Source organism: Pleurodeles waltl, chromosome 9 (assembly GCF_031143425.1).
Source record: "Pleurodeles waltl isolate 20211129_DDA chromosome 9, aPleWal1.hap1.20221129, whole genome shotgun sequence".
NCBI classification, from domain to species: Eukaryota; Metazoa; Chordata; class Amphibia; order Caudata; family Salamandridae; genus Pleurodeles; species Pleurodeles waltl.
In genome coordinates this window covers 575,741,974-575,766,247 of record NC_090448.1, presented here as the reverse complement: position 1 = coordinate 575,766,247, position 24,274 = coordinate 575,741,974, and the positions used below count along the sequence as shown (strand labels likewise).

The 24,274-nt window shown below is 45.7% G+C and overlaps 1 protein-coding gene across 7 annotated transcripts in view; it reads left to right on the top strand.

The window, feature by feature from the left end:
- Positions 1 to 24,274, top strand: part of LOC138259681 (cytochrome P450 2G1-like) — a 584,827-nt gene that overhangs the window by 394,563 nt on the left and 165,990 nt on the right. For all 7 annotated transcript variants that reach the window (XM_069207561.1, XM_069207562.1, XM_069207557.1 and 4 more), the window contains one exon: positions 13,926 to 14,102. In XM_069207561.1, the coding sequence (XP_069063662.1) occupies positions 13,926 to 14,102 (177 nt within the window). The remainder of the gene's footprint in view (positions 1 to 13,925; positions 14,103 to 24,274) is intronic.

The following is a 24,274-nucleotide window of genomic DNA, read 5'->3' as shown; positions in this document are numbered from 1 at the left end:
CCGTGAGCACGACAATGGGCAGAGGCCACAGTAGTATTCTCAAGGGAGGGGGGAAGCGAGCGGCAAGGTACAGGGGGAGGTCAGTGCCTCCTATTTCGGCTTTCAGTCCCTGTTTACTCATTGTCCATTCTGTGTGGGCTTCGGGCTTGTGCCCTCTCCACTGCTGCATTGTGCATCTTCTGTGGCAACCATCAGGTGTTGACATTGTCCAAGTCTGGGGTTGGACCCTCCTCTCCCTGTAGCGACCTAGTGCCTGAGGATGTTGCAGAGGTGACGGACTCCACCAGTACTCTGGCCTCCTCTCGCTCCTGCCTCTTTTGCTCAAGGCTCGGGTGCCATTTGGGCTCCCTATCCCCCCGTCATCTCCGCTGGTACAGCATTGACTATTTTTCCTGTGCGTAGTGGCCTGTGAATCTCCGGCCCCGTGGTCATTTCTGCGGCCTCTTCCATGCATGGTCTTCGGGGGTCGCTCGCCCCCTCTGAGTTCCAGCCAGTCCCATGCTGCTTCTGGTGTTTGGAAAAAGTGCAAGCGGCCTGCATGTGGGACCTTCAGTTTGGCTGGGTATAATAGCATATAGGTGTACCCCATTTCTTTTAACTTTTGTTTTCATCGCCGTGACCTCCCCTCCATATCGTTAACCCTCGCCTCCAGTCTGAGTTTTAGCCCAAAGGGTGGCCACAGTGGCCCCCAGGACATTTATGTCCGTCTGCATGCCATTCAGCTGCTGCTCAGTGGCCACTGATTGCTCCGCCACCACCCTCATGTTAGCATCCACTGCCATAGCGGCCTTCTCCGTTGGTCCATTAGGCTCTCCCTGCGACCCCTCCCCCGCCCTCTGTGCCATGAATTGGTGCATCCTCACCTGCTGCGCACTTTTGGTTGTTCTGCCCTTACCTATGTTGCGCAAAGGCCCACGCGCCGGCCGCTGAGGAGCCCTCTAGTTATCCGTGTTCATGTTGTGGCTGGCAGGTGGTGTGTACGATCCTCATGCGCACTGAGCCTCCTCATGCATCCACAGCCTCATGGCATCGCACCTACCAGGTGGGGTTGGTGTCCATTGTGGCCCCAGGGAGCACAATCAGGAGAGCTCAAACAAGTTTGTTCTATGCGGGTGGTCTGGCCTCCAACGTCTCCCAGTGTGCCCCCTGCTTCCGCCAGTCAGCGATGTAGGCAGGTAGCCCACGGGGCAAAGTTCAGGCACGGGGCGACTCCAAATATTCTTTGTCACCTTTTGATCAGAAAGTGTACTCTGCAGTAGGAAGGTTCAAGACCTGCATCCTCCACATGATTTTCCCAGTCAGTAAATTCTGGCCAACAGATATGCCATCCACTAAAAAATGGCTGGCCATAAGTGGGCAACAAAGGAGTTGTGCATAATCTTAGCCTTAGCGTCATTATTAAAATCCAGATTTTCTGCCCACCAGGCTCTGAAAAACCTATATTTTGCATTAATAGCCTCCTCTTCTTGTCAAACATAACATTCCTCAGTGGGCAGTGACACTGACAAATAATTTATTCCCTCACTGACATGACCTTTTTTTTAAGAGGGGAGGGAATAATAACATTCCTTGAGACATAAAAAGTCACAGTTGTTCAATATCGAATTTACAATGACTGGCAACTTAAATGTAACCCTCAGTTTCTACTCTAGTCGAGTGTCTAAAAATTACACCAATTCCATAACATTTCTCTTTTGCATTTTAGACTTGTGGATTGAAGATTTTGAGGGTTATTTTCCACTTTATCGGGTGATCTATGAGGCACAAATGTTGGTTTTAGAGCATCAGATGGGGCTATTATGAACTTTTTTTTAAGTCTTTCAAGTCCCAATGTGAATGAACAGATGGTACAAAGATCTTCGAATCAGAGGACATATTCCCGGCTCTTACATACAATATATTTTTTTCAATAACTGACTCCAGCTCCTTCAATGGTATAATCCTATTTAGACTGCTTAATCCATGAAAATGTCTAAAAGTGACAGGAGCCTGTGAATTTTCAAACCCTACACTAGACTGTGCCCTTTCCCCAAGATCTGCAGGAGCAAGAATAAGAGAAGATTCCTCAATTAATTCGGTTTCTCTAACCCCTCTTTTGCTTAGTCTTCCTAAGTGTTTTCCAATCTTTCCTTTTTTGGGAATTATGACTGGAGTTGATAGCTTTTCAACTGCTCCTTTCCCTTCTCCTTTCATTTTAAAACTTGGAAAATCTTTGATGCCACAGATTGTACTGCAGAAGGGTTATACTTGCCTGAAACAACCTTAGGTGAAATGTGGAGAGAAGAGTCCTTTTCTGTAAAGAGAAGCTCCAATGAAGATACCTCCAGTTTTGATTTATGCTTAGTTATTGGTCATTTTGATATGAGACACCCCACTTGAAGACCAGTATCATTCTTTTGAACAGTACTACTGATAAAATGTCTAATTTATGATGTGAGCTGTCAGTAGTTTTTTCCAAAAATTGCATAATAGGGGACAAACTTCTCTCAAGACATTGAAGAGTTCTAAAGTAGCAGACATATTCACCAGAGGGATTCACTGATGGATTAAACAATACTTCTGATGCTGCAAAAAGAGTTAGCCCTGACAAAAGATTAATACTAGGTGTACTACCAAGAAAGTTCTGTGACTTTCTTTGTGATAATGGTAAAACTCTTTCTAAGATACTCTAACTTGACGCGGAAGAAGCAGCCTTAAACTGAGTTATCTGTGGAAAGGCATGTTCTAGCATTAAGGAGGCATCTCTTAGGTAGTCCCCCTATTGAACTTTCTGACTTTTCTCATGCGGAGGTAAGGGTGCATGTAAGCCCAGAGTGCCTAGGGCTGAGTGTTCTTTAGCAACTGGGCCTGGATCATTATCTAGAAAGAGTAAGGGAGTTCAAGAGTGATCGTCCTACCTAAGGAATCATGAAAATCACCCTTAGTATCCTCCAAAGGGCAATTAAATTTTGATTTGATTTTTAACATATCGTTCATAGGTAACAGGTCAGGTTCCATTTTAAAATATTCTTCACCAAATATGATAAAGTAAGCCGGAATCGTTGATTTCTTCTTTAAAATGCCCATATGTGGTAACTTATTCCTTAATGGATCTGATTTTGTCTGTTGACAGCACCTTGAAGAGATTAGTCTCCTGGATCTTAAAAGTTTTGCTTTCATTATAAATACAAGCAGATATAGAATATATTTAGGAATATATGTAAAAGGAAGATAACCGGGCTAAATTGTTAACTCATCTTTCCTCAGGCTCCTTTGAGACAGAGGTAACAGCACAAGACTTTCAAAAGAGTTGAGACCAACACTAAATAAGCTCACTCCTCTCAGATCCTTTCCACTGGCCACAGATATAAACAATCCTTATGAACAGTCAGCCACAGCGGTTACTGGCAAAAGATATTGACTAGATTCCAACTCACTGCCAGTAGAGTGTTGAAGAACAGGATCCTTGGAGGGAAAAGGCAGAAAACTTACAAGCTGCACCAGCACCTTGGCTGAATGCTTCTGCGGGAAAGACCCCAATGCCTAATGCAGTGCTATGAAGTTCTCCCAAATCAATCAGGTAATCAGTGGCAGTGGTTATATCAATGACTACCCCGTCTTCAGAAGTACAGTCTAATATCGAAATAGGTATCCAGTGAGACACAAAGTTTTAGTTGTTGTAGTAGATATAATAAAATCCAGGCCCCCTCCTCTCAGTGGACTCACTCTCTACCCAAGCCTAGTCAGGCTGCGTCTGCTGCTGCAGGGAGTTTGCTTACACTGTAGACTGAAGTATGGCTCAAAAGTACCAGCTGATTGCCGATTGCTAATTGCCCCCCCTGTATTCCAGCTGAAAGCAAATGATAAGCCTGAGATCACTTGTAGCAGTGCTAGAGCACTTGTTAGGTTCGGGGCTATGGCTGTGGCTCGATGATTTGGCAAGGGGTTCCAATTGTATTAGCCTGGGAATAATTGCTTTGCTTTACTGCACACCGGCTCACTTGATAGCAGCTTACCCGCCATGGTCACGGCAGCCTTGTCTGGATTCCTGGATGCCTGGGTGTCTGGAAAAGAAGGAAGGGCAAACGCCAGGGAGCATGAACATCAGACCTGCTATGGTGCTGATACGACTAGTGCAACACAGATTCTTCGCAGACCTACATCACATTGCTCATCTGCTCATGCAGCTGCCAGAGTATCGTCCTCACCTCATCCTCAGCTCGCTTCCTTTCACGTCACTCTCCACATCCGTGCAATGTACTACGTGCGACATCACAGTCAGTAAAGGCTGGTAACTGAGGGGGAGATACTGGGTGGAACCTGAACTCTTCCATGGCATATGCATCACTACATGCAGCCCAATCAGTATGGACCCATTGGTATTTTTAGAATTCAGCTTTGATTGTTAATCATCAAAAAATGCACTCTGATGTTCATTGTTACTCCCATGCATCCTAACATAATGAGAGACAACTCACTAACTGGGAAACACGGTGCCACATGAGAATGGAATGTAGAAATAGTGAATCATCAGCAGTAGGTCCTGAGGTATTGTATTTTGATGGTTTTGTTAAAATAAGAAATTAAAAAAATGTAAGCTCAGATGTTTATACTATTTAGAAGTTCTGAAATGCACAGATTGTCAGAAGTACATCTATCAAGTCTAAGCCATACTTGTAAGTATAATTGTACACAGTTTTCAAATATATAGACAAAAAGAGGAACTTCAAATTGTAATTTTTTGCTCCAATTTCCATCGTGAAAATATTGTTTCATGTGAAGAAAATCTTTCTGTCACACCTATATCAGTGTCTTCCTTTCCTAATCCCAGAGTGGTACTGTACTTACCTCTGCTTGTAGCAGGAATCCATGCCCTATAATGCACTTTTTATACCTGCAAAGACATTGATTCACAAGAATAGCAAGGGGTGTGAACTTGACTTCATGCAGCTTCTGTGTAGAATAATATCCCAGGTGTTCATCTATTGTGCTATTCTTAGACCCTCAAGAGCCTTCACTTTGCATTTGAAGGATAAAGAAAATATGCGGAAAAAAACAAATAGGCCTTTATGAACCCAGTTCACTTTATCTGCCTGCTTCAACCTTCTTGACCTCTGAGACCACAAGTAGCAAAGGCCAAGCCAGAAATAGTAGCTGATGCCTGTGGAGACCTCAGCTGAGATTAAATACATTTACATTGGTTGAGTGAATTTAACATTATTTGCTATCATACTGGAGTAATGTGATAACAAACAAATTAAGCAGTGCAAATCTATATCTTTTTTCAGCAGAACATGCATTTACACTTATAAAACAGTCCATGTCGTATTCTGGCTTCCATATTGTTGTTGCTATTCAAGAGTGGTTGAATTAACAGAGGCTTACTGTTGTAAAATAGAAGGCCCTCATTTCGACCTCTGCGGTCTTTTTTAAAGACCGCTGAGGTCCCGCCGTGCTGAAGACCGCCAGTGTAGGCGGTATTCCGCGCAGCGTATTATGACTGCTGACAGTCTTCCGTCCTTTTTCGGAAGGAGAGCCACCAGCAGCCATACCGGCAGTCGGCGGGGAAGTGGAGGCTGCTCCACCTCCACTGCCACGTCATCAGAACACCGCCCACCGAATCACGTCCCATGATTCAGCGTGGCGGTGTTCTGGTGATGGGGTGCTGGAGACGGAGCAGTCCCCATGGAACCCATTCCCTCCCAGAGGATCACCGGACCAGGTAAGGTGATCGTCCGTTAGGGAAGGGGGGTGGAGGGATGTTGTGTGTGTGCATGCATGGGAGTGTGAGTGTGTAGAGGGGGGGTGAGTGCGTGTATGCATGCAGGGGATGTTGTGTGTCTGTCTGTTTGTATGTCTGTGAGTATGTGTGCTTGTATGTCTGTATGTATGAGTGCGTGTATGACTCTGTCTTTTGGAATGTTTCTTAGTATGTGTGCAGGTATGTGTAGTGGTAGTGTCTGTGTACGTGTGGGGGGGTGTCGATGTTGGGGGGCTGGGGAGGGGGGTCCTGTCTCCTTTGGGCGGTAGTAGGGGGTTGGGGGTGTGGGGGAGGACTCAGGGTAGGGGAGACCGCTATCAGTGCCAGGGAAGGAATTCCCTGGCACTGATTGTGCCTACCGCCATGGATTTCGTGATGGTACAAAACCCCATGAAATCCATGGCGGTATGCACGGTCGTGATACTGCCGGCGGTGTTGTGACAGCCGCTGGTCTGGAGACCGAAGTCTCCAGCCCAGCAGTCGTTACCACCCTGGCGGTCGGAGTGGAGAAGTGGCGGTTTAGCATGGCAGTCACTGCCATGCTTGTAATGCTATTTTTTTTCCGCCTGCCTTTTGGCGGTATTACCGACATTTCTCCACCGACCGCCAGGGTTGTAATGAGGGCCTAAATGTGTTGCTGATGTTATGTGCACCCGTTTAGCACTAGTTTTAATAAGATAGTTCAGGGAGGTGAGTACTTGTTGTGAAGTATACATGTGATCCTATGTTCTAAGGTACGAATCATAGCAAGGAAGGTTGAGCCTTTTTATCTATCTAAGTTGAGTTTTATTAGTATACCAATCTTCAAAGGCTAAAAATAATTGTGCATAAAATATCCTTTTGATGGTATGTTGGATGCAAGTGCAATGTAAATGTCAAATATTATTAGTACTAATATTATTATGATTATTATTACCAGGGGGTTCTTAATCACACTTTCTGCCTGCTTCTAGATTGTAACATATGCTTGATACATGGTCTCTGTACCCTATCACACTGCGATCCAGTACAGCAGTACAAGTGCTGTACACCTAAAATGACATTGTGGAGTTGGTTTTACCTAGTTGGGGGATAGCTATCTAGTAAAGCAATTGTAAGTAGCGTCAGATACTGTGGCAGTGATTTGGAAGTTAAATGTCAAATGTAGGCTGCAGTGAGTGTCCATTTATCCCACGCACAAAAATGAAAGAAATGTCTGTCTTCAGGAAATACCATTGTGCTTCAGCGGGCTGCAGCTTTAAAGCCCTTCAGTGACACATGCTGGGAAAAGTGGTTTTGCTGTGCAGATAAATCTGTTTTATTTATTGGCTATGTTGACCTAAAGTATGCCTTGTGAGTCAACTGTGTAGGGCATTTAGGGCCTAATTTAAATGTTGTAAGCATATGAGCATGTGAGAAAGGAAATACCACAACATCAATTGTATCCAGCAATTTAGGTACACATTAACTTCTACTGTCTTTGTAAATATGTATTATAGATATAGAGATGTATGTTCTAATATAGGATAAATTTTACAGGAGTACACATTTAATGTATCTATATATATTTAAATTGGTACACTCCTACTTACCTTAGAATGTTGGTCTTTGAACCAGCCGGGAGTTTGCCTTAGAATGTTGGAAATGCTTAGAGGGAGTATTGTTGTGAGGAGTCTTGAATAAACACCTTCATAGTTCCCAGCTTCATGTGATTACTACAGAAGGACAATTTTGGCGACGAGGATGGGATTTCGATGAAGGAGCTGCGCAGGGGCAGCGAGACTCCTCACCCCTGACCCTACTGACATTTTGGCTGCTGAATTTATGGGCACAGGCTACTGTAGGCGTTATCAGACTCTAAGCCTTCATTCCTCCTGGGAGACACCGTGAGTGCAACCCTGTTTGTTTATGAAGTACAAGCGCTCCGTAAAGTGCTTGTTGGTTGGGACTGATCCATTGGGTGCGCCGCAGGTGGTTCTGTCCCGTGCCTCCTGTGAAGTTCCTCTGAGGAGGTGCACGGCACGGAGGGGACCTCCAGTGTTGTCCTTTCCTTGACTCCGGTGAAATTCCTCTGTGGAGGTGTGTGGCACGGTGGGGACCCCAGCGTCATTCCTTCCATGCCTCCTGTGAAATCCCCTGAGGAGGTGCGCGGCACGGCGGGGACCTTCGGCGTCGCTCCTACCGGCAGGGAGCTTTCCTTTTCAAGCTCGGAGTTGTGCCGGTAGGGGTTATTGGAAGGACGCAGCGGAGTGAGGCGGTTCCAGGGCGGAGCTCGGACTAGGTTGACGAGCCCCCTGGATCCCGATGGTACTAAAGAGCTGTGTTTGCTGAAGTGACGCAGCGGTGTAAGGCGGTTCCTGGGCGGAGCTCAGGCAGAGCGTATTAACCCCTGGATCTCCATATAACTAAAGGGCTGCGCTGGAGGCAGCAAAAGTGACGGTGTTGTGAGAAACCGGGAACTTAACCCCTTGAGGAGCATAATATTTTTTTTACGGCAGGACATCGTGGAGCAGTGACATCTTGGAAAAATCTGTTGGTCTGTGGAACTTCTTAACATCACCATTTATACCAAAGGCCACGTGAATGAACCTATTGTACCAAACGTGAAGAAGCAGAAGGAACTGAAAAAAAAAAAAATAATAATAAAAGATTTATATACATCCATATAATAATAGTGGGATATAATGATAATCATTGTAGTTTATGGTGCTGGAGTTATGTGAGGCAAAGCACAAGTGATTGTAGATTGAGTTGTTAATTGTTCCCCAAAGATATATATATATATATATATATATATATATATATATTTGTGTTTTTTTTTTTAAGGTAAACAGTATTATAGGTTATTCTTAATATTGAGGCGACATGGCTGCAGCCAGCATGTCTCAACCTCCTCCTTTCCTAAATGAAGCTGGAGAACCTAGTTTGTTATGGAAGGACTGGAGGCGTTTGTTTGAATCATATCGTATAGCAATTGGGGGGCAGAAGTTTTCTCCTCTAAGGAAGCAACATATTTTATTGCATAATCTAGGCATACATGGACGTAAGGTCTATGACAATTTGACAGATCTTGGGGAAGAGGAGGAGGAGGATGAAGGAGAAGAGCTAAATGTATATGAAGAAACTCTTAAAAAAGTTAGAAGGACATTTTGGAGTAAAAGTAAATGTGGTCCTTGAGAGACATACAATTTTCAGTAGGGCACAAGGTAGAGATGAGAAAGTCTCCAGTTATATTGCCAGTCTCAGGGGTCTGGCTGCAACTTGTGATTTTGGTAGCCTAGAAGATTCTCTTATTAGAGATCAATTAGTAAGGTGCACCAATAACAGTAAAGTACAGGAGAAATTACTAATAATAAGTCCTTTATTAAAAGAAGCCATCGAAGTAGCCAAAGGAATTGAACACACAGCAGAGTGCATGAGATTGTTTAAAAGTACCACCATAGTTGATGAAGTAAAAGAAGTGAGGGCCATTCCCAACCAAGAAGGCAAGGAACCCAAAGGGGAGGAGGAATGTAAAACCCAAGAAATCACTCTGAGGAAAGGCGCAACGGGAAACACTAAAAGTAGGTGCTATAGGTGTGGGAATGTCAGGCATCTGGCCAGCAGTCCTGAATGCCCGGCCCGGATTTGTATATGCAGAAAATGTGGAGCCAAGGGGCATTATGCTAGGGTGTGCAAGGGAGAGAAGAATGAGAATTATGGCAGGAAGGTAGTACACAAAGTGGAGGATTCTCAAGACCTTCACAGTAAGTTTGTGCTGCAGGTGAAAGGGAATAATGGGGACACAGGCCAGAACACCACGTATCCATTGTGTGAGATAACCCTAAATGGGGAATGTGTACAAGTGTATGCCGACTCGTGTTCTCCATTCACCTTTATCAATTATAGCACATTTGAGAGTAAGTTCAAGGGGAAAGGGTACAAGTTACAATTGGCGGATATCTGTCAAGGAGGATACAATAGTGATCCTATACCCTTGAAGGGTATGATGACCATGCACATAACTTTCAAAGACAGATCAACTACAGGTAAGGTATATTTCACTAGTAAGGGCTCCAATCTGTTAGGATGGGAACATCAACGTGAATTAGGTATACGCCTAGATACTAGCAGGGAGGAACCTGTGTTACTGGTAGAAAATCCAGATAATGATTATGCCTTGTGCAATGAGTTCCCTAGTCTTTTTGAAGATAAACTTGGTCGGTTAGTTAATTATCAGCACAAGATCATAGTTCAAGAGGGTGCAGTTCCCATGTCGCACAGAGCTAGACCTGTACCGCTCTTAATGCAGGAACCCCTCAAACAATAGTTACGTCGGTTAGAGCAGCTGGGATTTATTGAGCCAATAGATAGTGCTCTATGGTTGGCACCGGTGGTGGTCACCAAGAAGTCAGGAGGTAGTGGTATACGTGTTTGTGTGGATTTGAGGGACCTGAATACTAACATTTGGGTAGAGAGATTTTCATTACCCAGGATCAATGATATGTTGAGTACCATGGGACCTGCCAAAATCTTTAGTGTCATAGACCTCTCTTCATCGTATCATCAGGTTGAACTTCACCCTTCCTCGCGTTCCCTCACCTCATTCATTACCCCTTTTGGAGCCTTCAGGTACTGCAGGATGCCGTTTGGCCTGGCATCTGCAGCTGCCGTGTTCCAACGCATTATGCAGAACATTTTGAGAGATGTGGAACATGAGCTATGCTTCCAAGACGATGTTTTGATTTATGGTGACAGCAGGCCTGAGCATGATGACACCTTAAGGCAAGTGCTCCAAGTCTTATGCAAGGCAGGAATGACAATTAGAAAAGAAAAATGCCAATTTGGTGTAACATCGGTAGAGTATCTGGGGCGCAAAATCACAAAGGAGGGTGTCCAACCTAAAAATGACCTTGTAAAGGCTGTAAAAGATGCATTGGCCCATTCTAACAAACAAGAACTGAGATCCTTCTTGGGCTTGGCCGAATACATGGCGAAATTTGTACGGAATTCTGATATGGTCACAGCCCCCATGAGGACACTTTTAAAGAAAGATGCTTCGTTCATATGGAGTAGTGAATGCCAACAAGCATTCTGTGATATCAAAGAAGCCATCATTCATTTTCCACATTTAGGAAAATTCAACCCTAAACTAAAAACGTATGTGACCACAGATGCCAGTGGCCAAGGCTTGCGAGCAATGTTGTCTCAGCAAGCTAATGGGCAGGAAAGAATTGTAGCCTTTGCCTCAAGAGCACTAAGTGAAGCAGAAAGAAATTATTCAACCATTGAGAGGGAAACTTTAGCTTGTTTCTGGGCTATAACACACTTCAAATTTGTCTTATGGGGCTTACGCTTTGTGATCAAAACGGACCATAAACCCTTGATCAACATATTCACTACACAAGGCAGGGAACATGCGACTCCACGTATAGCCAAGTGGATGTTAGGTTTGGAAGGTTATAATTTTAATGGTGAGTATGTTCCTGGTAACAAAAACAATGTTGCTGATTTCCTATCCAGATCCACCAGGTATAACAAAGTAGAAGAGGGCAATCTGGAACAAAAATGGATTCGCAAATGTACGAACCTATATTGTGGGTGGATTTAGCTAGCCTCACGAAGAAGGAATGGGTGGAGGAAACTGAAAAGGATCAAACCTTGCAACTAATCAAAGATAGAATTGTCGAAGGGTGGCCTGATAAGGTTAAAGATGAGGAGGAAGTTCCTAAGAGTTATCGGAATGTCAGAATAGAACTACATAATTCCAATGAATTAGTGATGAGAGGGGAAAGAATCGTACCTCCCTGCAAATTATGGGGCAAATTGGTGGAACTCGCACATGAAGGACATTTGGGCCGAAGCCTCACGAAAAATAAACTGCGTGCCACGTATTGGTTGCCCCAGATGGATAGTGTGGTGAAGAAGGTTGTGCAAGACTGTGTGGCGTGTGCTATGAGTGATAAAACCCACTCAACGCGTAAAGTTCCGCTGTCACCTGTAAACATCCCGGTGAAGCCCTGGGACAAGCTAGGGCTTGACATTTTGGGACCTATAAGTCATCTGGGGAGCAAGGGTCACTACATGTTTGTCCTTGTTGATTATCACTCACATTGGACTATGTTTAAGATAGTAAGTCAAATAACCACAGCAGATGCTATTAATTTTCTAACGGAAGCATTTATGAAGGAAGGAATTCCAACCACCTTAGTAACTGATAACGGAGTGCAGTTCACTTCTGATAATATGAAAGAGTTCCTCAAAAAGTGGGGTGTTCACCATTTCAGAACAGCGCTGTACAACCCAAAGGCAAACGGATTGGTCGAGAGAATGAATAGGATGTTGAAAGAGTGTATTCAAAGAGCTAGAGTATCGGGAATGCAGAGCGAAGTAGCATTAAATCAGATTTTGTGGTCATACCACACTACTCCAAATACTGCCACAGGTTTGACACCTTTCCAGTCATTAAAGGGAAGGCAACTTGGCACCAAATTAAATCCAAACTGGTTAAGGGGTGGTGAACATGTTTGTGAACAAAGAGATGTGTCCGCAGAGTGTTTCCGGCAGAAACAAGAAAAATATGTGAAATGGTACAATAACAAATTTGGAACCAAAAACAAGTCATGGCATGTGGGTCAATGGGTCAAGGTCCGACTTCCTACTTGTACACAAAGAAATGATAGCAAATTTTCTGAACCTATTAAGATTAAAGAAGTATATCGAAGTGTGGTTAGGTTGGAGGATGGTAAAATTTGGAGTATGGACCGCATTGTGCCCCATCGTGGAATATTGGACAGGTGTGAAGCTGATACAGCTATCATGGCAACACTGAACACTCTTCTGGTACACTTCAGAGAAGTGGGAGTTTCCGCACCCGGAGAGTACCGAGATGGCACAAGGACTTTGTATTTCTTTCGTAAGGGAAGGAGATATGTTGTAAGCATCTGAGCATGTGAGAAAGGAAATACCACAACATCAATTGTATCCAGCAATTTAGGTACACATTAACTTCTACTGTCTTTGTAAATATGTATTTTTATAGATATAGAGATGTATGTTGTAATATAGGTTAAATTTTACAGGAGTACACATTTAATGTATCTATATATATTTAATATGGTACACTCCTTCTTACCTTAGAATGTTGGTCTTTGGACCAGCCGGGAGTTTGCCATAGAATGTTAGAAATGCTTAGAGGTAGTATTGTTGTGAGGAGTCTTGAATAAACACCTTCATAGTTCCCAGCTTCACGTGATTACTACATTATACTTTTTAGCGCCGCATTTTTTTACACAAAAGCAGCGCAAACTTACAAAACATAATTTAATTTTGTAAGTTTGCGCTGCTTTTGTGTCAAAAAATGACGCAGATGATGTGCTAAAATGTGTAAATCAGGCCCTTCATTTTTAAAAATATGGCATATCATATTATTTGAATAGAATGCCTTCACAGTGAACATTAACCGAAAATATATTTTTACTATGTATGTAAAGCTAGATATTCTATGAATGTGCTCATATATAAATACAATCATTATTTTAGGTCGCTATTTGGGAAAATGCAAGCAAAACTATTCTACGTTGTTTTTCAGATAGTTTCAGAAATCTGCTCTTGCAAGTTGTTCCTGGTAATGACTGTGTATCTAATTTTGTAAAAAGGTATTTCAAGGTGAGGCAGCAAAGATCACAAGAAGCTCTCATTGTATTTAACACACTGTATGTTTCTTATCAAATATCATTTTAAATAAATACTCCGCTCTCAATGGGCAGAGAATTGTCATTTCAGTTGACCCTATTTTCACTGTGATACTCTAAGAAATCCCTTTAGTTCACACTTGATGTCTCTTAACATATCTTGTCTGGATTTCCTGTGTGAATCCACCTCTTGATGCTCTAATACAGAAGTAGTATTTTCTTGCAATTGAGGTATTGATTTGGATTAGAAGAGACTAAAATGTGGACATTTAGGCAGTAAAGCTCTCTTCCCAGTTTTGTACAGCAGTTACAGAAGGTACAGTACACCAGCAACTCAACATCTGCCTGACTAATGTCATGTTCAGCTCATAAAACTATAGAAATTATGAAAGATATAGTCACTGATTCCAGACATTCATTAAAAGTTACCATATTATGATATTGATTCACATTCACATTCAATAAGAATGCCTTTAAAGATCCCAATGATTATATGGTTGTTGTATTATTTGATTTCTTGTGTATCTTTACAGCTCCAGGATGTACTTCCAAATGTCATGCGTTACATACCAGGCCCTCACCACAATGTACAAAAACTGCTTGAAGACCTACTGCACTTCATTAATGAGAAGGTGAAGATCAGTCAAGAGTCCCTTGAACCTAGCTTTCCGCGAGACTTCATTGACTGCTTCCTCATCAAAATGGAAGAGGTATTTATTTTTCCATCAGACAACATACAATGGATATATTGGGCTATTATGACAAATCATCTTATTCTGTATGCCAAGATTTGGCGTAAATTGCTTCCCTTTCATTTGTCAGCTGTAAGAAATGCCCCCTTATCTCCTATTTTCCATGGGACTGCAAAAACATGCAAATTATATTTTTCTTCTGCTTACTGGCAACTTGTACTCATGTGAATTGTGATGCTCTCTGGCTGACTATGTCCCTGTGATCATGTTGCTTCATGGTGACTTTACCACTTTGCAGTTTGATTCTTCATTGACAGGACATGCCCATGTAGACCTCAGTGATCGGCGCTTTGTTGTACCTCTTTGAACTGTAGCCAATTGAGAACAGAGTGTACCAAGTAAGACTTGGCATTTCAGTCCCCTACAAAGCTGACCACTCTGACCATTCATCATTTCAGGACCCTCCCAACCAGGTAAGTCGTTCATTCACAGACATCACTCACGTTGCTTCAATATACAAACACACTCATACTCTTCATACTTTGCCCTTTAATGCCTATAATCTATTCCTCACTGGCCAGTCCAGAATCTAATCCCCTCACCTTATTTCACATCTACATCAAAGTCAGCTAATTCAGATGGCTAATATCCTTCCACGAGTTTTTCACCAAACATTTCCATCTAATCACTCCACAACATGAATACAAAATAGATAATAAAATAATAGCAATAGCTGTTGATCTATATATTTTTTCTGTTCTATGGAGTACTTAGGCCTTCTGCATCAAGACAATTTTATCACTAGCTAATTCAATACACATTCCTCCACACAAATGTAGCAAGTGTCCTTTTTCAACACCCATATCAACTCAAAAATTAATCTGTAACCCTAACCTTAGACATCTTCATGCATTACCCTTAAACCCCACAGCGATGCGATAGGCTGGCATCCATCCTTTTATATCTGTCACCACAATCCCAAACCATCTCCTGACATCCATGCCTTCTCCTCTTGAATACAGCATGGTATCAAAATTCTCTTAATAATTTATTTTAATAGTGTCCTAAAATACCATTCATACGAGATTTCTTCCAAGTTGGGGTGGCAGCATAAGGATCTGAAAACAGGAATCCATGTTTGATGTGTATTCATTTATATTCAGTAGCTTTCTATCATGATGGTATTGACTTGACTTCTTTACCAGTGAAGGGCCAGAAGATCAGGATGTTATTTTCTAAATGTCTTCATTAAACAGCATCAGAGTTGGAGGGTTTCAGGATTCCCCCTCTACTGCTCTTATGCTAAAATATTCCAGTTCCCTCACCATTGCCATTATATTTCCACCTCACACTCACCCTATTTTTAAACTTGAAAGATGTGGTGTAGCAGTAGGGACTAATAATATGCCACAGTCCTTTTAGTTCAGTTCAAAGTCAACAGTGATCTGACAACCACTTTATTGTAGCTGTGAGGAACAAGGGCATCCAGACCTGGAGTCTGTAAGATATCCTCGTTATAAGGGCATTAATGTTTTAGAACATCTGCAGTTGTTCTAAAACAAATCTAAATCCCATCTTCATGTGCATTTATACTTCATCACAAATAATGTACAAAATGCATACAAACATATAATCAAACACATACAGCATGAACATGCACAATAAATACCAAATCCAACCCAATCCTTTATGGAGAGGCATGAAAGAGAACGGAGAGAGTCTGGGCTAGGTATAGTGGCTCTGTGAACTAATGCATCCACTCCACTAGTCTATTGGACTCTCTAGTCATTGGCTCAGATCTCTGGGTGCCTCCTCACCTTTTCATGCTTCTGAGTATGATAAATGACTTCCATTAAATTGGGTAACAAACGTTTCTTATTCCAGTGTCAATATACCCTTTAGGTTAAGCAAGTGCTTTAGAAATACAAACCGTGTGTAGTATGACAGGGTGTAGGAAAGTACCATCTTTCGTGGCATGCTACCCCCAATTTTACATGTATGTCAGTATGTTTTTGCCCGTCTCACTGGTATCCTGCTAGCCAGGACCCCAGAGCTCATAGTTTGTGGCCTAAATGTGTATGCCCGTGTAGTGCCTAACTGTGTCACTGAGGCTCTGCTAATCAGAACATCAGTGATCATGCTCTCTCTGCCTTTAGATTTGTCACTATAGGCTAGTGACTACATTTACCAATTTCAATTGGCATACTGGACCCCCCTTATAAGTCCCAAGTATATGGTACCGAGGTACCCAGGGCATTGGGGTTCCAGACGATCCATATGGGTCGCAGCATTTCTTTTGCCACCCATAGGGAGCTCAGACAAACCCTTACACATGACTGCCATTGCAGCCTGCGTGAAATGACGCACATGTTATTTCACAGCGATTTTTCACTGCACTTAAGTAACTTATAAGTCACATATATATCTAGCCTTCACTTGCTGAAGGTTAGGTGCAAAGTTACTAAGTGTGAGGGCACCCTTGCATTAGCAAACGTGCCCCCACATAGTTCAGGGCCACTTCCCTGGACTTTGTGAGTGGGGGGACACCATTACATGTGTGCACTACATATAGGTCAATACGTATATGTAGCTTCACAATGGTAACTCCGAATATGGCCATGTAACATGTCTAAGATCATGGAATTGTCCCCCCATTCCAAATCTGGTATTGGAAAGCCAATTCCATGCATCCTGGGGGCTCTAATATGGCCCCCACTACTGTCAAACCAGCTTTCCGTGGCTTGCACTGCAGCTGCTGCTGCTGCCAACCCCTCAGACAGGTTTCTGCCCCACTGGGGCCTGGGCAGCCCAGTCCCAGGAAGGCAGAACAAAGGATTTCCTCTGAGAGAGGGTGTTACACCCTCTCCCTTTGGAAATAGGTGTGAGGGGCTTGGGAGGAGTAGCCTCCCCCAGCCTCTGGAAATGCTTTGATGGGCACAGATGGTGCCCATCTCTGCATAAGCCAGTCTACACCAGTTCAGGGATCCCCCAGCCCTGCTCTGGCGTGAAACTGGACAAAGGAAAGGGGAGTGACCACTCCCCTGACCAGCACCTCCCAGGGGAGGAGCCCAGAGCTCCTCCAGTGTGTCCCAGACCTCTGCCTTCCTGGATTCAGAGGTGTTGGGGCACAGTGGACTGCTCTGAGTGGCTAGTGCCAGCAGGTGATGTCAGAGACCCCTCCTGATAGGTGCTTACCTCTTTCAGTAGCCAAGCTTCCTTTCTCAGTAGCCAAACCTCCTTTTTTGGCTATTTAGGGTCTCTCCCCTGGGCTATTCCTCAGATAACGAATGCAAGAACTCACCAGAGTTCCTCTGCACTTCCCTCTTCAACTTCTGCCAAGGATCAACCGCTGACTGCTCCAGGACGCCTGCAAAACTGCAACAAAGTAGCAAGACGACTACCAGCAACATTGTAGCACCTCATCCTGTTGGCTTTCTCAACTGTGTTCTGGTGGTGCATGCTCTGAGGGCTGTCTGCCTTCACCCTGCACTGGAAGCCAAGAAGAAATCGCCTGTGGGTCGACGGAATCTTCCCCCTGCCAACGCAGGCACCAAACTTCTGCCTCACTGTAGGAGGCTGGCCTGGCTTGTAGTGGGTACCAGAGGTACTTACCCCTTGTGCCAGGTCCAGTTATCCCTTATTAGTGTAGAAGAGGTGTTTCTAGCAGCTTAGGCTGATAGAAGATAGCTATGGCAAAGCAGCTTAGGCTGAACTAGGAGACATGTAAAGCTCCTACTATACCACTGGTGTCATATGCACAATATCATAAGAAAACACAATACACAGATATACTAAAAATAAAGGTACTTTATTTTTATGACAATATGCCAAAAGTATCTCAGTGAGTATCCTTAGTATGAGGATAAGATATATACACAATATATAGCAAGAAAAGTAATGCAAGCAGTGTAAAGTTACAATAGATTGCAATAGGAGCACATAGGAATAGGGGAAACACAAACCATATACTCCAAAAGTGGAATGCGAACCACAAATGGACCCCAAACCTATGTGAGCTTGTAGGGGGTCACTGGGACTGTAAGAAAACAGTGAGGGTTAGAAAAATAGCCCACCCCAAGACCCTGAAAGGTAGGTATAAAGTGCACCTACAACCCCCAGAGAGCACAGAAGTCGTGATAGGGGGATTCTGCAAGGAAAACGAACACCAGCAATGCAGCAACAGTGGGTTTCCGGACCTGACTACCTGTAAGACAAGGGGACCAAGTCCAAGAGTCGCGACAGTGTCGAGAGTGGGCAGGAGCCCAGGAAATGCAAGCTGAGGGTGCAAGGAAGCTGCCACTGGATGGAAGAAGCTTGGTGTTTTGCAAAAACGAAGAGGACTAGGAACTTCCCCTTTGTAGAATGGATGTCCTACGTCGTGAAGAAGCTTGCAGAGCTGTTCCCATGCAGAAAGACCGCAAACAAGCCTTGCTAGCTGCAAGGGCCGTGATTAAAGTTTTTGGATGCTGCTGTGTCCCAGGAGGGACCAGGATGTCGCCACTTGGATGAAGAGACAGAGGGGGTGCCCAGCAAGTCAGGGAGCCCTCACAGAAGCAGGCAGCACCCGCAGAAGTACCTGAAAAGGCACTTGGAAAAAGAGTGATCCGGAATCCATGCGAAGTCACAGAAGGGAGTCCCACGATGCCGGAGGACAACTCAGACGGTTGTGCACTGCAGGTTAGAGTGTCGGGGACCCAGGCTTGGCTGTGCACGAAGGAAATCCTGGAAGAGTGCACAGGAGCCGGAGCAGCTGCAAATCACTCAGTACCCAGCAATGCAGTCTAGCGTGGGGAGGCAAGGACTTACTTCCACCAAACTTGGACTGAAGAGTCACTGGACTGTGGGAGTCACTTGGACAGAGTTGCTGAGTTCCAGGGACCACGCTCGTTGTGCTGAGAGGGGACCCAGAGGACCGGTGATGCAGTCTTTTGTTGCCTGCGGTTGCAGGGGGAAGATTCCGTCGACCCACTGGAGATTTCGTCAGAGCTCCTGGTGCAGAAAGGAGGCAGGCTACCCCAGAGCATGCACCACCTGGAAACAGTTGAGAAAGCCGGCAGGATGAAGCGATATAAGGTTGCTAGTAGTCGTCTTGCTACTTTTTCGTGGTTTTGCAGGTGTCCTGAGTAGTCAGTGGTCGATCCTTTGGCAGAAGGGGAAGAGGGAGATGCAGAGGAACTCTGGTGAGCTCTTGCATTCAGTATCTAAAGAATTCCCCAAAGCAGAGACCCTAAATAGCCAGAAAAGGAGGTTTGGCTAACTAGGAAGGAGGATTGGCTACCAAGAGAGGTGAGAGCCTATCAGAAGGAGGCTCTGACGTCACCTGCTGGCACTGGCCACTCAGAGCAGTCCAGTGTGCCACAAACACCTCTGTTTCCAAGATGGCAGAGGTCTGGGACACACTGGAGGAGCTCTGGGCACCTCCCCTGGGAGGTGCAGGTCAGGGGAGTGGTCACTCCCCTTTCCTGTGTCCAGTTTCGCGCCAGAGCAGGGCTGGGGGATCCCTGAACCAGTGTAGACTGGCTTATGCAGAGATGGGCAGCATCTGTGCCCATCAAAGCATTTCCAGAGGCTGGGGGAGGCTACTCCTCCCCAGCCTTCACACCTATTTCCAAAGAGAGAGAGTGTTACACCCTCTCTCAGAGGAAGTCCTTTGTTCTGCCTTCCTGGGCCAGGGCTGCCTGGACCCCAGGAGGGCAGAAACCTGTCTGAGAGGTTGGCAGCAGCTGCAGTGGAGACCCCGGAAAGGCAGTTTGGCAGTACCCGGGTTCTGTGCTAGAGACCCGGGGGATCATGGAATTGTCCCCCCAATGCCAGAATGGCATTGGGGGGACAATTCCATGATCTTAGACATGTTACATGGCCATGTTCGGAGTTACCATTGTGAAGCTGTACATAGGTAGTGACCTATGTACAGTGCACACGTGTAATGGTGTCCCCGCACTCACAAAGTCCGGGGAATTTGCCCTCACACTAAGTAACTTTGCACCCAACCTTCACCAGGTGAAGGTTAGACATATAGGTGACTTATAAGTTACTTAAGTGCAGTGGTAAATGGCTGTGAAATAACGTGGACGTTATTTCACTCAGGCTGCACTGGCAGGCCTGTGTAAGAATTGTCAGAGCTCCCTATGGGTGGCAAAAGAAATGCTGCAGCCCATAGGGATCTCCTGGAACCCCATTACCCTGGGTACCTCAGTACCATATACTAGGGAATAATATGGGTGTACCAGTATGCCAATGTGAATTGGTAAAATTGGTCACTGGCCTGTTAGTGACAAATTTGGAAAGCAGAGAGAGCATAACCACTGAGGTTCTGGTTAGCAGAGCCTCAGTGAGACAGTTAGTCATCACACAGGAAACACATACAGGGCACATACTTATGAGCACTGGGGCCCTGCCTGGCAGGGTCCCAGTGACACATAGACTAAAACAACATATATACAGTGAAATATGGGGGTAACATGCCAGGCAAGATGGTATTTTCCTACAATCACCAGTCCTCTGGGTCCCCTCTGATCCTGACGAGCGTGGTCCCTGGAACACAGGAGCTTGGTCCAAGTGTCTCCCACAGTCCAGTAGCCCTTCTGTCCTAATTTGGTGGAGGTAAGTCCTTGCCTCTCTACGCCAGACAGCAAACCTGTGTAATGCGTGATTTGCAGCTGCTCCGGCTTCTGTGCACTTTTCCAGGACTTCCTTTGTGCACTGCCTAGCCTGTGTCCCCAGGACTCCATCCTGCATTGCCCAACTCGCTGACGTCGTGGGACCCTCCTTTGTGACTCTGAGTTGACCGCTGTCCTCAGATGTTCTAAGTGCCTGTTCTGGTACTTCTGCGGGTGCTGCCTGCTTCTTTTGGGGCTCTCTGAGTTGCTGAGCGCTCCCTCTGTCTTCTCTTCCAATGGGCAACATCTTGGTCCTTCCTGGTCCCCAGAAGCACCCAAAATCCTCAACCGCAACTCTTGCAGCTAGCAAGGCTTGTTTGCGGTATTTCTGCAAGGAAACACTTCTGCATCCTCCAGCATGCTGTGGGACATCTTCTGACCAAAGGAGAAGTTCCTGGCACCTTCTGTTGTTGCAGAATCTTCAGGTTCTTCTACCCAGAGGCAGCCTTTTTGCACCTTCATCCGGGGTTTAGTCGGCTCCTGCCCGTCTGGACACTTGTGTGACTCTTGGACTTGGTCCCCTCCATTTACAGGTCCTCAGGTCCAGGAATCCGTCTTCAGTGCTTTGGTAGCAGTTGTGGTTCTTGCAGAATCCCCCATCACGACTATACTGTCTTTATGGGGTAGTTGGGTAACTTTACTCCTACGTTTCAGGGTCTTGGGGTGGGGTATTGTGGACACCCTTACTGTTTTCTCCCAGTCCCAGCGACCCTCTGCAACCTACCATAGGCCTGAGGTCCATTTGTGATCCGAATTCCACTTTTGGAGTATATGGTTTGTGTTGCCCCTATCCTATTGTGATTTTATGTTGTTTGCACTACTTTTCTTACTGTTACTTACCTGTGTTGGGTTTGTGTACATATCAGTTGTGTATATTACTTACCTCCTAAGTGAAGGTATCCTCTGAGATACTTTTGGCATATTGTCACTAAAATAAAGTACCTTTATTTTTAGTAACGCTGAGTTTTGTGTTTTCTTATGCTATTGTGCTATATGATATAAGCATGTCTCCTAGTTCAGCCTAAGCTGCTTTGCCATAGCTACCTCTAACAGCCTAAGCTGCTGAAAACACCTCTATTCTACTAATAAGGGATAACTGGACCTGGCACAAGGTGTAAGTACCACAAGGTACTCACTATAAGCCAGGACATCCTCCTACACAATCCTACGGTGTGTTGGAGAATGCAGAGTTATTTTCACGCAGAAAGACTGCAAACAAGCCTTGCTAGCTGCAAGAGTCGTGGTTGAAGGTCTTGGGTGCTGCGAGGGCCCAGGAAGGACCAGTAGGTTGCCCCTTGGAGGAGGAGACAGAGGGGGCATTCAGCAACAGAGAGAGCCCATGCAGAAGCAGACAGCACCCACAGAAGTACCTGAACAGGCTTTCAAGAAATCTGAGCACGGTGGTCATCTCAGCACAACAAAAGAGGGTCCCATGAAGTCGGAGATGTACTCAGCGAGTTGGGCAATTCAGGACGGAGTGCTGGAGACCTGGGCTGTGCTGTGCACAAAAGAAGTCTTGCAAAAGTGCACAGAAGCCCTAGCAGCTGCAGTTCACGCAGTACACAGGATTACTGTCTGGCGTGGGGAGGCAAGGACTTACCTCCATCACATTTGGACAGAAGGGCCACTCTTCTGTTGGGGTCACTTGGAACCAGCTCCTGTTTTCCAGGGACCACGCTCGTCAAGATGAGAAGGGACCCAGCAAACCGGTGATGTAGATGTTTGGTCCCTGCGTTGGCAGGGAGAAGATTCCCTCAACCCACAGGAGATTTCTTCATGGCTTCCAGTGCAGGGTGAAGGCAGACAGCCCTTAGAGCATGCACCACTAGGAAACAGTCGAGAAAGCTAGCAGGATGAGGCGCTACAATGTTGCTGGAAGTCTTCTTGCTACTTTGTTGCAGTGTTGCAGGCGTCCTGGAGCAGTCAGCGGTCGATCCTTGGCAGAAGTCGAAGAGAGAAGTGCAGAGGAACTCTGGTGAGCTCCTGCATTCGTTATCTGAAGAGAAACCCACAGGAGAGACCCTAATTAGCCCTCAGAGGAGGATTGGCTACCTAACCAGGTAAGAGCCTATCAGGAGGGGTCTCTGACGTCACCTGCTGGCACTGGCCACTCAGAGGCCTCCATTGTGCCCTCACACCTCTGCATTCAAGATGGCAGAGGTCTGGGACACACTGGAGGAGCTCTGGGCACCACCCCTGGGGTGGTGATGGACAGGGGAGTGGTCACTCCCCTTTCCTTTGTCCAGTTTCGTGCCAGAGCAGGGGCTGGGGGCTCCCTGAACCGGTGTTGACTGGTTTATGCAAGGAGGGCACCATCTGTGCCCTTCAAAGCATTCCGAGAGGCCAGGAGAGGCTATTCCTCTCAGGGCTCTTAACACCTATTTCCAAAGGGAGAGGGTGTAACACCCTCTCTCAGAGGAAATCCTTTGTTCTGCCTTCCTGGGACTGGGCTGCCCAGGCTCCAGGGGGGCAGAAACTTGTCTGAGGGGCAGCAGCAGTAGCTGCACAGAAAACCCCAGAGAGTTAGTTTGGCAGTACCCGGGGTCCATTCTGGAGCCCCGCAGATGCATGGGACTGGCACCCCAATACCAGATTTGGCTTGGGGGGACAGTTCCATGATCTTTGACATGTTACATGACCATGTTCGGAGTTACCATTGTGAAGCTACACATAGGTATTGACCTACATGTAGTTCACGTGTGTAATGGTGTCCCGGCACTCACCAATTCCGGGGAAATTGCCCTGAACAATGTGGGGGCACCTTGGCTAGTGCCAGGGAGCCCTCACACTTAGTAACTTTGCACCAGCTGAATGAGAGTGTACTCACCTCCGTGTGGCTGCTGTGATGCCCTCAAGCGCCCATCCAACTCTGGATAGGCTACTGCCAAGATCCGGTACATCAGGGGGGTCATGGTGCGACGGGCACCCCTTCCACGTTGGGAGGCTATCCCCAGCTGGGCCTCCGCCGTCTTCTTGCTCCAGCGGTGCAGGTCCTCCCATCTTTTACGGCAGTGGGTGCTCCGTCTGTGGTAGACCCCCAGGGTCCGGATGTCCTTGGCGATGGCACACCTAATACCCTTCTTCTGGTGGGCACTGACCTAGAGGAAAGGTACAGGAGGAAAGGAAATTACTCACCCGTCAGGACCATCATACTCATTGCCCACCAGTTCCCACCCATGCCCTGATGCACATACACACACCATCCGCACATGCAGGCCTCAGCCCCCCCATGTATCTTCCATCCACACCACTCAAAAACAGGCATTGCCCAAGCAGCATTCTCACAGTGTACTCACCTGTTTGTCTGGAGGACCGTACAGTTGCGTGTACTGAAGAGGACCCCCATCCACTAGTTTCTCCAACTCCTCCGAAGTGAAGGCAGGGGCCCTTTCCCAAGAAACTGTAGCCATTGTCGCTTCCAGACACAGGTCACAGCAGCACTTGCAGTGTAGGTCCTCTCCTGTTGAAGGTCAGGTATCAAGTGAGTGAACAGATAGAAAATGGCGGTCACGTCCGCGGCGGTGCGTACCG